The 14817-nt window shown below is 33.1% G+C and overlaps 1 protein-coding gene across 2 annotated transcripts; it reads right to left on the reverse strand.

Annotated features, from left to right (window-relative positions):
* Positions 1 to 2060: 2060 nt before the first annotated feature.
* On the reverse strand, positions 2061 to 13723 carry LOC129941124 (RNA exonuclease 1 homolog). 2 transcript variants are annotated; one of them, XM_056049676.1, is made up of 12 exons: positions 13456 to 13723; positions 12031 to 13385; positions 6808 to 6979; positions 6584 to 6741; positions 6373 to 6507; positions 6209 to 6311; positions 6041 to 6143; positions 3570 to 3613; positions 3165 to 3413; positions 2797 to 3097; positions 2468 to 2727; positions 2061 to 2401 (listed from the first exon to the last, which is right to left on the reverse strand). In XM_056049676.1, the coding sequence occupies exons 1-12, from the start codon at positions 13562 to 13564 to the stop codon at positions 2322 to 2324; spliced, it is 3069 nt and encodes a 1022-aa protein (XP_055905651.1). In that variant the 5' UTR covers positions 13565 to 13723; the 3' UTR covers positions 2061 to 2321. The 2 variants fall into 2 exon arrangements, with proteins under 2 accessions (XP_055905651.1, XP_055905650.1); XM_056049675.1 differs by having other exon boundaries at positions 3570 to 3616.
* Positions 13724 to 14817: the final 1094 nt, after the last annotated feature.

A 14817-nucleotide genomic window follows, 5' to 3' on the forward strand; every position in this document is an offset into this window, starting at 1 on the left:
CAAGGAAGCTGAACAGAAGTAAGACAGTTGTAAACAACTACATATCTTGCTGATCCTCAAAACTATGGAAAAAACCAAAAAGTACGCACAGACCAAGCAACAACATCCCGAGAAAAGCGGTTAATTTTACGTATTGCTTCAAATTCTACTCAATCAGCTACTAAAATAAGGTCCAAAAGCGGAGTATCAGCCAGTATTTCAACAGTCCGAATTATAATAAGAAAAGATGGTACTATCCAGAGAAGAAAATTCAAAAAGAAACCTGTTCTAAAGCAAGTACACAAGGAGCTGCGAATGAACTTTGCAACAGAACATGTCTCTTGGAGCAGTCAATGGAAACGCGTCGTCTTTTCGGATGAAAAAAGTTTAGCCTTGACGGCCCCGATGGTTACAACTTTTATTTCCATGATTTAAGAAAAGAGGAACTAATTTTGGGAAGACATCATAGCCGTACTTCTGGTGTTATGGTGTGGGGAGCTATCACCTACTATGGCAAAATCGAATTGGAGTTTCTCTCTCTAACAATGAACGGAAACAGCTACAAATACTTGTTGGAACGCTCATTTCCGAAATTGAAAAATATTTTTGGACCTCTGCCTTGGATTTTCCAACAAGACAATGCCCCATCCACACTTCCAGGGTTGTCAAAAGCTGGATTTTATCAGAAAACGTAGAGCTTTTGCCATGGCCACCCTATTTACCGGACTTGAACATAATCGAAAACTTATGGGCATGGCTATCTCGAAAAGTTTATGAAGGCGGTAGACAATTTGAAGACAAGGACTCCTTAATTGAAGCTATCCGTGATGCCTGGGACGAGATTTCACTTGACTATTTAAAAAAACTTTATGATTCCATTCCAAACCGTCTAATAGAGGTCATATCGAAAAATGGGGGGCATACTCATTATTAATTGAGAAAAACTTAATAAATAAATGTTTGAAAACCAAAAACTGTAAACATTTCTTTCATTTTTTTGATATTTTATAAGATTTTTTATGTGGCCTCATCCAACTGACGCACTTTTTCATACTGTTTTTAAGTAGCTCTTTAATTAATGTAGGGAAATTCCAACTGTTTTTTCTATTTAACCCCTTAATTTTATTACTTTTTTTAAAGAAAATATCTACCTACTCAAATGTAGTAAATTTTTATTGGTACGAAATTTCCAGCAGGTATAAAGAACGAAAATCGGTTGAAAAATATGTGGCCTCATCCTAGTGATTGGCAGTGTATGTACATATATTTGATGAAATTCCCACTTTTAAATTATTTAATACTTTAAATACTTAGCGTTAGTTAAAATTAATTCATTTCATCAAAGTTAATGTTTATATTATGTTCATACAAAAATCTAAGCTTACCCTTTGGTGTACCTTGTAAACATTACCTGTACATCATCTGCTAAAAAAATAGATGAACACAAAAATTTAAAAAACTTCGTCAACTTTGCTGCTGAGATGTGCTTAGTTCATAACATCACCTTATCAAAGAAAAAAACATGATTGTTGTTGTGTTAAGTTTGGTCCGCCTGCATTCACAAAAATATTTGCAAAATCTTTCATAGTTTTAAAATTCTGCATGCAAGGATCTTAAGCGTTTTTTATTCATAGATAACTTTAATTGCGAAAGCTACGAGGCACGTGGACGGATTAATGATAACCAGAAATACATTTGTTTTAATTTTTGTTTTCAAGCAGCAGACGTTGATGCTCAAAAATTGTATAAATAAACAAAAACAAGATAAATGTGTCAAAACGGTAGCAATAAGACATCTAAAAGCAGTCGTCAATAAATTCGAGTAGCGTTTTACAAATATAGTAAAACAAAATTGCAACATCCATATTAAAAAACTCGGCTCTTTGGTCGTTTTATGTTATCCTTTTTTTAAAATAATGATAAAGAAATATTATTACAGCAATTACCAACCAGGTTTACATATATGTATATGTATAATGTTTCCAATTTTTGTGTTATACCAAAATTGTTGTACCCTAAGAATCAGTAGGACAACAGCGGTCAATCAATTTTGTATTTAAGATAGTTTAAGTCTCCAAAAATAGCGTTACCAATTTCAATGTTTTTATTCGAATCAAATAATCAATTTCAGTTTCATATTCGTACATAACCTATGTATGGAATTATAAGATTATATTTTTCCTGCAGGTAAAAAACACAAATAATCTATTTGTATTTTAAAAACGAAAAAAAAATCTTAACATAAATGATATTTAGCAAATAAATTATTTCACCACTACAATACTTATAATAATATTAAACTTAATTTAATACCAAATTGCATTTTGTTCATTGTTTAAGGCTCAACTGATGCGGTTTCTTAGATAAAATTTAACCAACTGAATGCAGACTTCTGCATCTTCTGCACTGTCATGTCCGGCTTCTATTAACACAAAACAAAATAAAAAATTAAAGCAATTGTATTTAATTTCATAAGTACAAACAATACCATCTTCTTGAATGATCCGCTTAAGATTCTCAATGCATAAAGTTTTCAGTGCTCTTTTCTTAGGTGGACCCATTTTGTGCGGGTACAAAACTGAAGTATCGACAACAACACTATGGATTAACTTTAGTGCTTTTAGATCACTTTCCAGACTATGGCCAATTAGAACCGTTTTTGAATGAAACATCGATAAAAGAATACCTTGAACATCCCGCAAGGTTCGTGTTTCGTTTGCCATCATATTTTCTGTTATACCTGAATATCTAAACGAAAAAAAAATAAGTTAATAAGGTTTTGTTAGGTTATGAAGGAACAAATCACTCGTTGCTCACATTGTATTGTAGTCTACAATTTTATTGTCGGGTTTAACTAAGGCATCATAGACGGTTCGAGCATTAATATCAACCACAGTCACACGAGTAAGTTCAATTCCATGAGTTGTATAACACATTTCACAATCTAAAGCGTAGATATCTTTCTTAGTGGACACAAAGTCTTCGCCTTTGTCTATTGTGGTCACGTAACCCTTGAGACTATCTACATTTATTTCTTCTGAAACATGGTAGTTAGCGTAAGAGCAACCTGGTGTACCAGCTGGTTGTTGGCAGCATCTGTGTTGATTATCAGCAAAACCTATAACACGAATATTGTATCTTAGAATTTTTGTATGTACATATAATATTTATGATTATAAACTTACCTCTTCTATAGCCTGTACTTTTTGGGTGGTAATTACACTCATCTACAGCTGGTGAATCATACATTGACAAATCAAATACTTTGGAGCAGCGCCGACAGTATCTTTCATTCTCATTATGACGACGAATCTGTGTTCTTGTATTTGAGATTATTGCTGAACCATTTAGTAAACCAGGTCTGGGATAACCATTTGATACAAGCTGTTCCTCTGTGAGTCGAAGCTCATAGATCATATCGTAAGCCTTATCCCCTTTTAATAAATTAGAACAGTATTTTAGTATAATAAAAAGTGGAATCCATAGGCAATTTTATTTGTCAAATTATTAAACATGCAAAATAAATAAAAATGCCATTGGTTTCTACAATATAGCAAGACATTTATGATCATAAGTAAAAAATATATTACCTGGTAATCTATCAAAGGGTTCTCCACTTAGTGACGATTCCTTTCTACTAATAAAAATAAAAACAACATTGTATTAAAATTAAAACTATTTACCATTAAGAGGTTTCTATTTCAAATTTAAGAACATAAAATCGTTTATGTGCTTCTTGTTTTATTACATTTTTATATTTAATTTCTACTTCAATTTTGCTACTACTACTACTATCCTGTGATAATCTTGTAGGTTAAAAAATATTTTACAATTTTACCCTTTACAGTGTAAACGGTGTTATAACGATCAATCAAAAGCAGTTAAAATAAAATCATAGTATTAAAATAAATAAATTCTATAGCAGTAGCTACACATCCTTACTTCAGAATGTAGAATCAAAAAATAATCTTAGGGATGAAAATATGGACTTCCCGTGAGCCAATCTTAAGATTCCTTAAAAGCTACTATATTGATCCTAAGGAACTTTGGCGTGGTCTAGTCTTTGTTTGTCTCACTAGACTCTTGTAAAAGAATTCATCCATCTCCATTGAAAAGGGTATTTGTTATTAAATTTACCAAACCCTTACCACTTCTTTATGTACAACTTAACAACAGTTTTCACATTTGTTATTTGCGTTATATGACACTTCCCAGTGAGACTTTCATTCAAACCATCACTAAAGGGTGGTGATGGATGTTAACGTTTGACCCTTAGAACGATAGTTTTAGTTTTATATGATGGTGTCGCATAAATTGTATTCATTCGAAAAAAGAATTTATTAATGTTAATTTTTTGCGTGCCACAGTAAGGGCCCCTTTACTCTTTTGATGATAACTTTTTGGAGTCAATGATCTCCCGTTTATGCAAAACTGCTTGCAATATTCATTTTTCAAGTAGGTCTATAAGGCAAAACTTTTTAGTTCACTGCATTCACAAATATTTGAAGCTCGAGTAATCATTTTTGTACCGTCTTTTTTCATGGAAAAGTATGATTTCTCTGTTTTGTGTGTGATGGATTTAAAAATGATGTTGTTATTTAAAAAATGTTAATCATTTTTGATTTATGGTTATAACCTAAGATTTTCAAGAGTTTTAGAGCCAATTTTTTTAATCCTGTAATAAAATTTTAAATAGTCTACGCGGTCATGTCCGATATGCAAAAGAACACAAAAGAACTTCAATGAAGATGAATCGATTGAGAACGAACATAATTACGAATATGGAATCTCTCCACTGCACGCTAGAATCATAAGCATGGAGTTTATGTTGAAGCTTGCGTAAACTTTTCGATAAGAAGGAGGCGGAAAAAGAAAGAAAACAAGAGATCCAAAGGTGTTTTCGCGATGAGCTTGGCCTTGGATGTGGATAAACCAAAGCAAGGTTTTGGAAACACTAATGACGGAAACACTTCAAGAAGATTTTTTGAACAGTCAGATGCAACCGCTCGAATAACTGGAGTCAATGGAGAAGAAGAAGTTTCTTTAAGAACTGGACATCTTCCAACAAAGTTTAAGACTTTTGATATATCACCAAAGTACATTATGTACTCTTTAAAACTAAAAAAAAAAAAATTTCCCACTGTTTCATTCGAATTAGTCCTTTTTTTTACTCTTCTGTTTATTCACTCAGATTACTTAAAAAATTGATTTTGAAGATTGCATATTAAAATACCGCTATGTTTATCACCTTTGCTAAAATTTCTTATTTTAACACCAATTTCTTAAACACACTGTGAACTGTTTTTTTTTTAAAGTCACACTTTTTATAACCTTGGAAATTTCCTTCAAGATAAAAAAATGTAAGCAATATCTTTATTCGTTTAGGAGATAGATTTTTGCAACCAAAAAAGTCAACATGGGCCACTGTGGGGCGTCGATAGCCCTTTATGTCTAGACACTCCCTAATTAACATTGAAATGGATCTGGTAAATATTTCAAATTCTGTGGACATTATCTTTTTCTTCCGAACAGATTTTAGTGGTTCGTTCAGGTACTGCTTTGTTAAGCGTACAAATGTTGGCAACGCGGAGACAACTACTTTATGGGTTTCTTCTCTAGAAAGTATGGGGAACTGGAGGAGAACCCAATTCCTGAACAATATTGCGCTTTTCAGTGGTTTTTAAAACGAGATAATTTCGCGTGAACTCATTAGATTGGCAATTATTGCGCACCATTTAATATCAAATGAATGTTTTGACCAATAAGGTCTTGAAATTTTGTAACTGAACTTATGGCACGATTACGTACATGGAATCATGCCGAGTTAAGAGTTATATCTCAAAGGATTTTACTACATTTTATACGGCAAAGTCACAGTGACAGCTTTAGAAATAGAAGATAGGATTTAAAAAGAGAAGTTACGCAAAAAAAATGAACCTCATTACTTGATAGTGTGGCTGTATCTAAATTTGCATTTATGAAGCTGTCATTTTTTTCTACCTCTTAGGAATTGTTCTAGCAAAAAAAATGAGTTTTAATAATGTTAAGCATGAATACTTACATTTTCTTCGCAACGCTCCATGAAGTACTTTTAGCCAACTTTCCAGCTAAAATAACTTCATGGGATACAACTTTATTATTGTCCGGTGCTTTGTTTCCCGCTTCTGAAATGGTACAAATATAAAACTATACTTCTATTCTTTTTAATCTTCAAAAAGCTATAATGTACCTATTGACTCTTTTCTTAATTTATTTATTGTTAACATAGCGCTATTTTTGTATATAACTGGAGTACTACACTTTTTGAAGACTGCAAGTTCTTCTGACTGGGCCTAAAGCAGAACAAAATCATAACAAATACAAAATGCCAAACATTGACTTCTTTAAACTTACGCGATCCCAGGCATCAGCTGTATTTGGATATATTGCAGAACAGTGTTTTACCATAATCTCATAGTATTGCATTCTTATATTGTAGGAAATTTTAGTCGATGAAGCTTCAAGTACTGGTGGTTTTGGTGGAACAACCTTAATAGGAAAAAAAAACAGTTTTTCCAGTTTACAAGTTCATAGCAGGTTGGCTATCGTTTTATGCCAAACTTACTTTGGTTGCATTTGTAGAAATATGTGCAACGCGACCGGTTGCTTTTGGTGCCGTTTGAGATGGCGTGAATGCACGCATTCGTTCAGCTTTTAGTTCTTCAACTTTTTTCCTAGCTCTTTCGAGCGCTAGAATGTTGGCAACTGGTGCTATTGTACGACCTGTGTATTATAAAATGGTATGTAGAAAATTTGTTTATTTTATTAAAGTTAAAGCATATCTCTTACCTGTGGGTTTTGATGGTTGTAGGTAACTTTTTGGTATTATCGGTGTCAATTCTTTTTCTTGAATTTTGCGTAAAGCTTCATTTGCCTCGCGTACTTTTTCTTCGGCTTCTTTAATAGCGGCAGCTTTTTCTTCTTGCATTTTCCTAACTTGCTCTTGACGGTTGTAGACGGACTGTAAAACAATTTCAATAATGAAAAAGTGTAAGAGTGGCTAAAATGACAGTTTTTAATTTTACTTTAAACAATAAACAACAGGGAAAAAAGCTACATACATTTGTTTCCTATAAAATGTTATTTGCGTCAAAAAAATATATGTATGTTTTCAGTTCAGTAAATCAAAAATTATCAAATTGGGGGTTTCCCCTTCTATCTATCCAGGCCTCATTGATAAAATAAAAGCTACAGTAGATCCCACGACTAATCGGACAATTAAATATACATTTTCGAATTAAATTTTCTCCAAGAAAATGTAAATAGAGTGAAGAAATGTATAACCATTTTATATGACATTAAAACATCAAAAGGAACTCTTCAATTTAACACCTCACACATAATGGGACACTAAATTCTTATTACTTAGTTGAGTATCATTTCGATTTAATGGCTTCTTCAAAGCGTAATTGTTCTTGAAAGTCTTTTTTAAGGTCTTCAATGTTTCTAAAGTTCTTTTGAACAAGATAGATAGATAATTCGATTTATTAACATTTGTTAGTACAGTAAAATAGTTAAGGCTTGGCTATGACGTCTGCCGATTGACTTCTGTTTAAAAAATTAACCATGTTTATCTAATTGAAGTTTTTTTTTGTTTGAATTTGCATTTAGAATATATGTATGTACGTTAATAAATTACTGTTTAAAAATGATTACTTTATAATTTGATTGCGGTAAGACACTGCACATCGAAAATAATTGATTTACGTTTCCTTCACAGTTGAGCAGGGCAACTATTTCTTCAAGTGACTTTGCATTGCTGGAATTGGACAATTTCCGATGAAATGGATAACATCTTCTCTATGTACCGAGGATGTAGCTTCATTAATAGCGTCGGCTCTCAGTTTTTCATATAAATTTCCAATGAGATTCCGGAGGTCTACAGTAGGCAGCATGGTCTTCTACTATCTTATACCACAGATTTTTCTTCTCAATTGTTTTCAATGCTAGAATTTTTTTGAGTCTTTCATCGGGCATATTAAAAACTTTTTTGACATACCTAATCAATATGACATTTAATAGTTTTGATGAATAGCGGTGGTAATCCTGTCTCAATTGAGATTACATAGCCACTGCAACAAAGACTTTATATTTAACACTATGTGATATTGACTGGTTTGAGAAGCATTTCTTCCATGTTGCAGATATTGCACTTTTAGATTTAATCAGCTTGAATTGATGGTTATGGTAAATCGTAGATATTTGTAGGCTTTAACAATCTTGATTTGTTTTCTGTCATAGTGCTATTTCTTATTCCTATATCATCACCTTGGATTTGCTCAAATTAACTTTCAGATTCCATAACCGGCAAAACACATCTAGTCGGTTAATCATCAACTGCATGGTTTCGGGCGAGTAAGCAAACAATCATCTAAAAAAAGCAAGGCTTTGATGAGTGTCCCGATATTTCAATTCTACCAGGAAGAAAATCAATCAGGTCCTCTATGAACAAGACGAGGTCCAAATTCATCCCAAATACATATACACGATTGTATTCAGGTCAGGTTACTTTATCTGTGTTTTAAGTACCGAAGGGCAGTTATAAATATAATAACTGCGACCTTCCAGCACAAAATATGCCCTTTGGGTAGATGTCGTGGTAAAAGTTGAAATTGTTTTTTATTCCGAGCTCACTGGCACTAGACCACCAATGTTGTTTTAAAACATTGATACATTAGATACATTTTGCCTTCCACAAAATTATAGTTCCAAACACCAGAACTTGCAACACATCCTGATACCATGACCGACCCACCGCCATGCTTAACAGTATTTCGATTATGCTGATGAGAAGATTCTTCATTTACTTTCCGACTTACTTACAATCTTCCATCTTAACCCTTAAAGTTAACTTTTCTTTCATCCGTGAAAAAAACCTTATTTATAATATTGTCATATGTCTAAGGGTTAGTCGGCAATTCAAAAATATGTAATTCCACCTTATTCGAAGAAGACGTATCATCTGCTCATTAACAAACTTAGGTCTTTCATTTATTTATTTTTTAACTCATGTACAGCTTTTTATACGGCCATTTCGGTCATTACTTTGATGGTGATGCTTTTTCTTATGATTGTTTTGTTTTATTCACTTTTTTACTCCCGGTGTATTTCAAACAATCTTTAGAGATTAAAAAGATAAGAAGGGTTGATTAATCTAAAAAGAAGCTTCTCTCCAGCTTTCATACTTTTAATTTTCTGCCCACATTATGATTCATATTTTTTTTTAAATGGAATTTAAAATTAAGACTATGGAATGACTAAGTTGCGAAACTTTTGCTATTTCTCAGACTGATTTACCTTCATGTCAAAAGAAAAAAAAAACAATTTTCGAATTTGCAAAGATGTTTGTTTGCTTTTTGGTGTCGTGACGTGAAGCAGAAAACTACTTTAAACGTAAGTAAAAGTCTTCCGTAATACAACGTTAATAATAACATTGTCATTTGACTTGAAAAGTACCTTTACAGAGAAACTACAGCGCAAAAACATTGAGTGCCCGATTAGTCGAGGGAACCACTGTATCTTTTTCGTTTTTCAATGTTTTATGTGCCTGTTTACACGAGCGCAAAAAAGAATTAATTCACGAAAGAGAAAGGATAATTTTTAGAAAGAAGGAAAGGGATGGAAAAAATGCCAAGTTTCGTCTTTTTCTCAATTTCAGATAAGAGTTTTGCGCATTGTATATATACAGAGGTAGTCAAAAGTATTTACACAACAAGCTTTTTTGTGCACATTCAATTGAAAAAGGTTTTTCTTGTTGTTGTTGTTTTTGCAGTCCAACAAAATGCTATTTTCTTTTAAGCCTTGTATATTCCTTGGCGACCGAAGTCTATTTCGTAAGGATACCGGTACATTGGACAGAAAACAAAGCAAATGAACTGATGATTAGCGGTAATCAAAAGTATTTACACACATTTTTATTGCGTCAAAAGTATTTACACAAACTTTAAATTAATTATTATGCTCCAGATTAATGATAATTCTTAAATTTTGAAGTTTAGCTTAACATATTATTTTTAGATATGAAATTAATAATTGGTTATCTTACTTTGGCATCAATAACTGCCTGCTATCTAGCTGGAATTGATCCAACCAAATTGCTCGCAAATTCAACTGTTAATTTGGACCAAATTTCGGTTATTTCAGCAATTAAGTCATTGCGTTTTCGGTTTTTATCAATTGTCCTCTGACGTTTGACGAAAGCCTAAACATTTTCAATAATGTTTAGAAGAACAACTTGATTGACTGTCTTGTAGTCAACCATGCTTTATGACATGGAGAATTGTCGTGTTGTAAAATCCAGTCGATAGTTGGGAAAAGCCTATTGCCGGATACAAAGGCATGGTCATTTAAGATTGTTGTATACCCAGACTGCTTAAGAGAAAACTCAATTCGTACCAAATCTCCGAAACAGTAGTAAGATAAACATGCCCAAAACATCATCGTGCCACCTCCCAATCTGTTCAGCGGCTGAACTGCATCTTCCCTCTTTTCACGTTGTAAATGCATAAAGTGTATACTAAACGAGCCCTGGAATTGAAATGCAGCCTCATTCGTCCACAAAACATTATACCAAAACTGTGGAGGCTTTTGGATGTACTCCAAGGAAATTGAGAGGTGTTTCGCTTTGTTGTTTTCAGAAATATCGATCACTTTGCCCAGAACGTCCGGCGCAGTGTAGCATCACTGGCTTTTTTCCAATAAGCTGATTCGATGCTACTACAACCTTAACGGGACTTACTGTGGGATTTTATATGATTGGGCCTATCAGTTTTCTGCATTCTCTTTGAGTCATGACCGGTTTTCTCCCAGTTCTCTTTCAATTGTCCAAGCAATTGTTCGTCTCCTTCTTTTTAACTAAATTATAATCAGTTTTTCTAGGAATTTTATAAATTTTAACTTAACTCCAAAGCCTAAATCCCACATTTAAACTTGGTAACGATCTCCGATCGAGTTTCAATGGATAATTCCTTTCTTTTCAGTATTTTATTTATAAAATTTTAAACTTTAAAGCACATTTAGTTTGTTATGAAGGAAGTTCGACTGGTCTGACTCAAACTAAATGGAAAAATAAATGCTAATTTGCATTGTGTAAATACTTTTGACGCAATAAAAATGTGTATAAATACTTTTGACTACCGCTAATCATCACTTCATTTGCTTTGTTTTCTGCTCCATATACCGTTATCCTTACCAAATAGACTTTGGTCGCTAAGACATACATAAGGCTTAAAACAACATAGCATTTTGTTGCACTGCAACAACAACAATAAGAAAAAGCTTTTCCAATTGAATGTGCACTAAAAAAGTTTGTTGTGTAAATACTTTTGACTACCTCTGCATTTACTTTATAAATATATATACTTTTATTTTATAAAGTGCCTGGTTACACGAGTGCAAAAAAGAATTACTTTTGTGGATACACGCAGAAAAAAATTAATTGTTTTGCGTTAAAAATCATGTTTCTCCACAATTTTTTTTCCTTTTGTCAGACTTTTCATGTTTCAATTTCTTGAATTTCTTGCATACCGACTTAATTTTGTTTCTTGTGTGTTTTCAAAAAAGTAATTAATTTTTGCACTCGTGTATCCAGGCACTGTCGTCATTGATTTAGAAAAAAAAAACTTTCAAAAGATTAAGGACCAACAAGTATTGTGTTTTTCATTCTTGATTAGGTCAGAAAAATTAACATAACCATACCTATCTTCTTAAATCAAATCAAATCACGAGTTTCAATTAAGTATTCCGAATTCTTGATGTGCGGCTGATGAAGAAGCAGCCCTTCTCTTAAAAGTATATGCGAAATGAGCTCAGGAATAGACTAATGGCCTTTTTTGCAAGTATTGGTATGATAACCGAATTGTTCCACGGTTAAAAGTTACTGAATATTTTGAGAAAAAAATTACTTTAAAAAGTATCAATAAGTCAACAAAAAACATGAACCTATTCGGTGGTTTTAGTTTCTTCTAGAGAAGTTCTAGACCAAAGATCCTACTGTATAATATTAAAACTTACCTTCATTGCATTTTGCATGTGACTTGGCTTTCTAGGTGCAACCTGGATCAACGGCTTCATATTCATAGAGTTCTCACGTGCTACCCTCTTCTTTTGCTGAAGCAATCCTGGATATTTTTCCTCATCTTCTTCATCTAGAGAAACTTTTCGTTTCGATGGTATTGGTGGTTCTGGCGATCCAGACTTGTGCATAGAAGCGAATTGTTGCTCTACCTGATCATAGATCATCTCGCATTCCTTTCGGATGTCTTCTTCGGAAGTGGGAAAAAGTTGTTCAAGATTTTCCAATCCCAAATCATCAAAGTGATCATTAATAGGTGTTGCAGAAGATGCTGAAGATTGTTCGATAGCAGGTGCTTCTGTTAGTTTTGTAAGAGTATCTTTTGGTTTGGAAGTGGATGAATGGTGTTTTTTCGATGTTGAAGTCGATAATGAAGATGAATGATGATTACTTATTTTTTTACTTCGATCCTTTTCAGTGGAGGGAGTGGTGGAAGAAGAGGATTTATGCTTATGGTGTGATGATGACGATGACGAATGTCGGTGTCCATTTGATGTTGACGATGGTTTCTTTGTGTGCTCTTTTTTTTCGCTGGTCTTTTTGTCTTTCTCTGTGGTTTTGTCTTTGGCCGAACGAATCTCATCGTGTTCTTTCTTATCATGTTCCTTTTTGTTCTTTTCTGGCTTATCTTTGCTGCAACGGCGCTCTTTGGATGAGGATGATGAGGTGTGTTTTTTACTACTTTCCCGCTCCTTGCTACTTTTTTTGTGTTTGTGGCGAGATGATGAGGAAGAAGTCCCATTTTCACGATGTGATCGATCATTATTTACTTTAGGAACTTCTTTCACTACAATTTGTTCGTCACTCTTATCTTCTTCTTCTTCTTTTTCAATTTTAATCTTAACCTCGTCTTCAGGTTCGACTTTAATATTAATAGCTTCAACGGGTTCAGTTTTAATAACCACTAAATTAGTTTCATCAGCTTGCTTTGGCGATTCCTTCGCTTCAACATTTAATTTATCTTCTTTTGCATCTGGAATCGCATCCTCATCTAATTGGTCATCAATAATCCCCGAGAGCTCTTCCAGCTCTTCATCGCAATCATTCAAATCAATATTAGCAATATCTGCTGCTGTGGTCTGCAGCGATTCGGAAGGAACATAAACTGGGGCGTTACTTTCGATTATGACCTTACTCGCGGAAGAGGACTTCTTTTTAACATTGATTCCCGGTTCGTTTGGAGTATATTCTAATTTTTTTTTCTTCTGTGCAGGCTCAGTAAGCGTCAGAAGTTTGGGTTGCTTAGAAGAAGCTGTGTACTCAGGTGGCTTTGTTGAATCTGTTGTTGGATCGTCTATAGGAGTAATTATGCAAAATTACAATTCTTATGAAATAAATTCTGTTTTATCTTTGTTGTTTCTTACCTTTGCGAACATGTTTAAAGTGACAGTAAGGTCGTAAACATGAGACGCCTTCGCCGCCGTGATAGAATGGACAAATTATGGTTTTGAAAAGACCTGTTGACGGCAGCATTTTATTTAACTCTATTGCAAATAATTGATAAACTATTTTAATAAGTATTTTATCTAACAAGGCATTTAATATTTTTGTATCAAGTTATTTTTGCAATAAAAAAAAAACTAAAAATCCTGCGGGAAAACAAGGCCCTCCATTCTTAATATATTTCTTTTAAGTTGCTGATTGCTGAAATAACATGTCAAAATATATAAATAAGGAAAGGCACTGCCAGAAGCAACATCCTTGGGTTTGTTTAGATGTCTGAGACATATAAACAGTTAAAGTTAATGGGGAATATTCATAGTTATATTTTAAACCCGAGTCTATTTGAACTTGAGTATAAATTTAACATCACCTTTTATATTAGTCGCCTTTTATAAGAAAACTTTTACTTATTGTGGTAAGGATACCGTACAGAAGCAAACATTACATTTGGTGAATGTACCGAGTGACAAATCTAAGCGCTGGCACTGTTTAGACTTTGAAACACGCAGATATTAGAACAAAAATTGAAAAAGTAAAATCAAAAAGTTAAAGCTAAGTTTCCGAAATCTAGACCAATGAAATCGAGATCTCAATTGTAAACCGAATAAATTGTGATTTTATTTTGTTCTTTTAGTAAAATGTATTTAAAATGTTAGTGTGTTTTTCTTTGGTTGTGTTGATGTTACATTACAGATAGATAGAGATGAACGTTTCTTTGCGAAAGGCAGTTTTAAAAAATCAGCCGAAAAAAGGTAATGAAATTTTTTTGTATCGAAATGTCATAGGGAAGATATTTTTAGTATGAAGAAATTGGGAATGAAGTCCGTTTCAAAAATCTAAAGTAAAGCCTCATTGTATATTGTAAATTACTTTTGTTTTTAAGCTATTTGTCTTTCTTGTCCCTCTTGTCGACTTCAAATAAGACTGACTTAGTTTAGTTGAATTCTAATTACTTGAGAATCACAACTTTTTCAACGTCGAAAAAAATTAAATCGATATTTATAAAAGGCAATTCTAGAACTCGAAATTTCATTTTGAATTGATTTTAATTTCAGTTCGTAGTGTCAATTGTAAATTTATATATATCTGCATCTATACTCATGAAGCAGAATGGAGCGGGATAGATGAATGCCAAAAAACGAAAGTGTGAAATATTGAGATGATGCATTTCATCTCATATCTGCATTATTGCACTAAACAAAAACTGCACTTGTGGTCTATATTTTTAATCCCATTTTTTTTGCATGCTTCAAAGTGCAAAAAAGTGTATTCCCCATCTCATT

Source organism: Eupeodes corollae, chromosome 1, assembly GCF_945859685.1.
Source record: "Eupeodes corollae chromosome 1, idEupCoro1.1, whole genome shotgun sequence".
Taxonomy (NCBI): domain Eukaryota; kingdom Metazoa; phylum Arthropoda; class Insecta; order Diptera; family Syrphidae; genus Eupeodes; species Eupeodes corollae.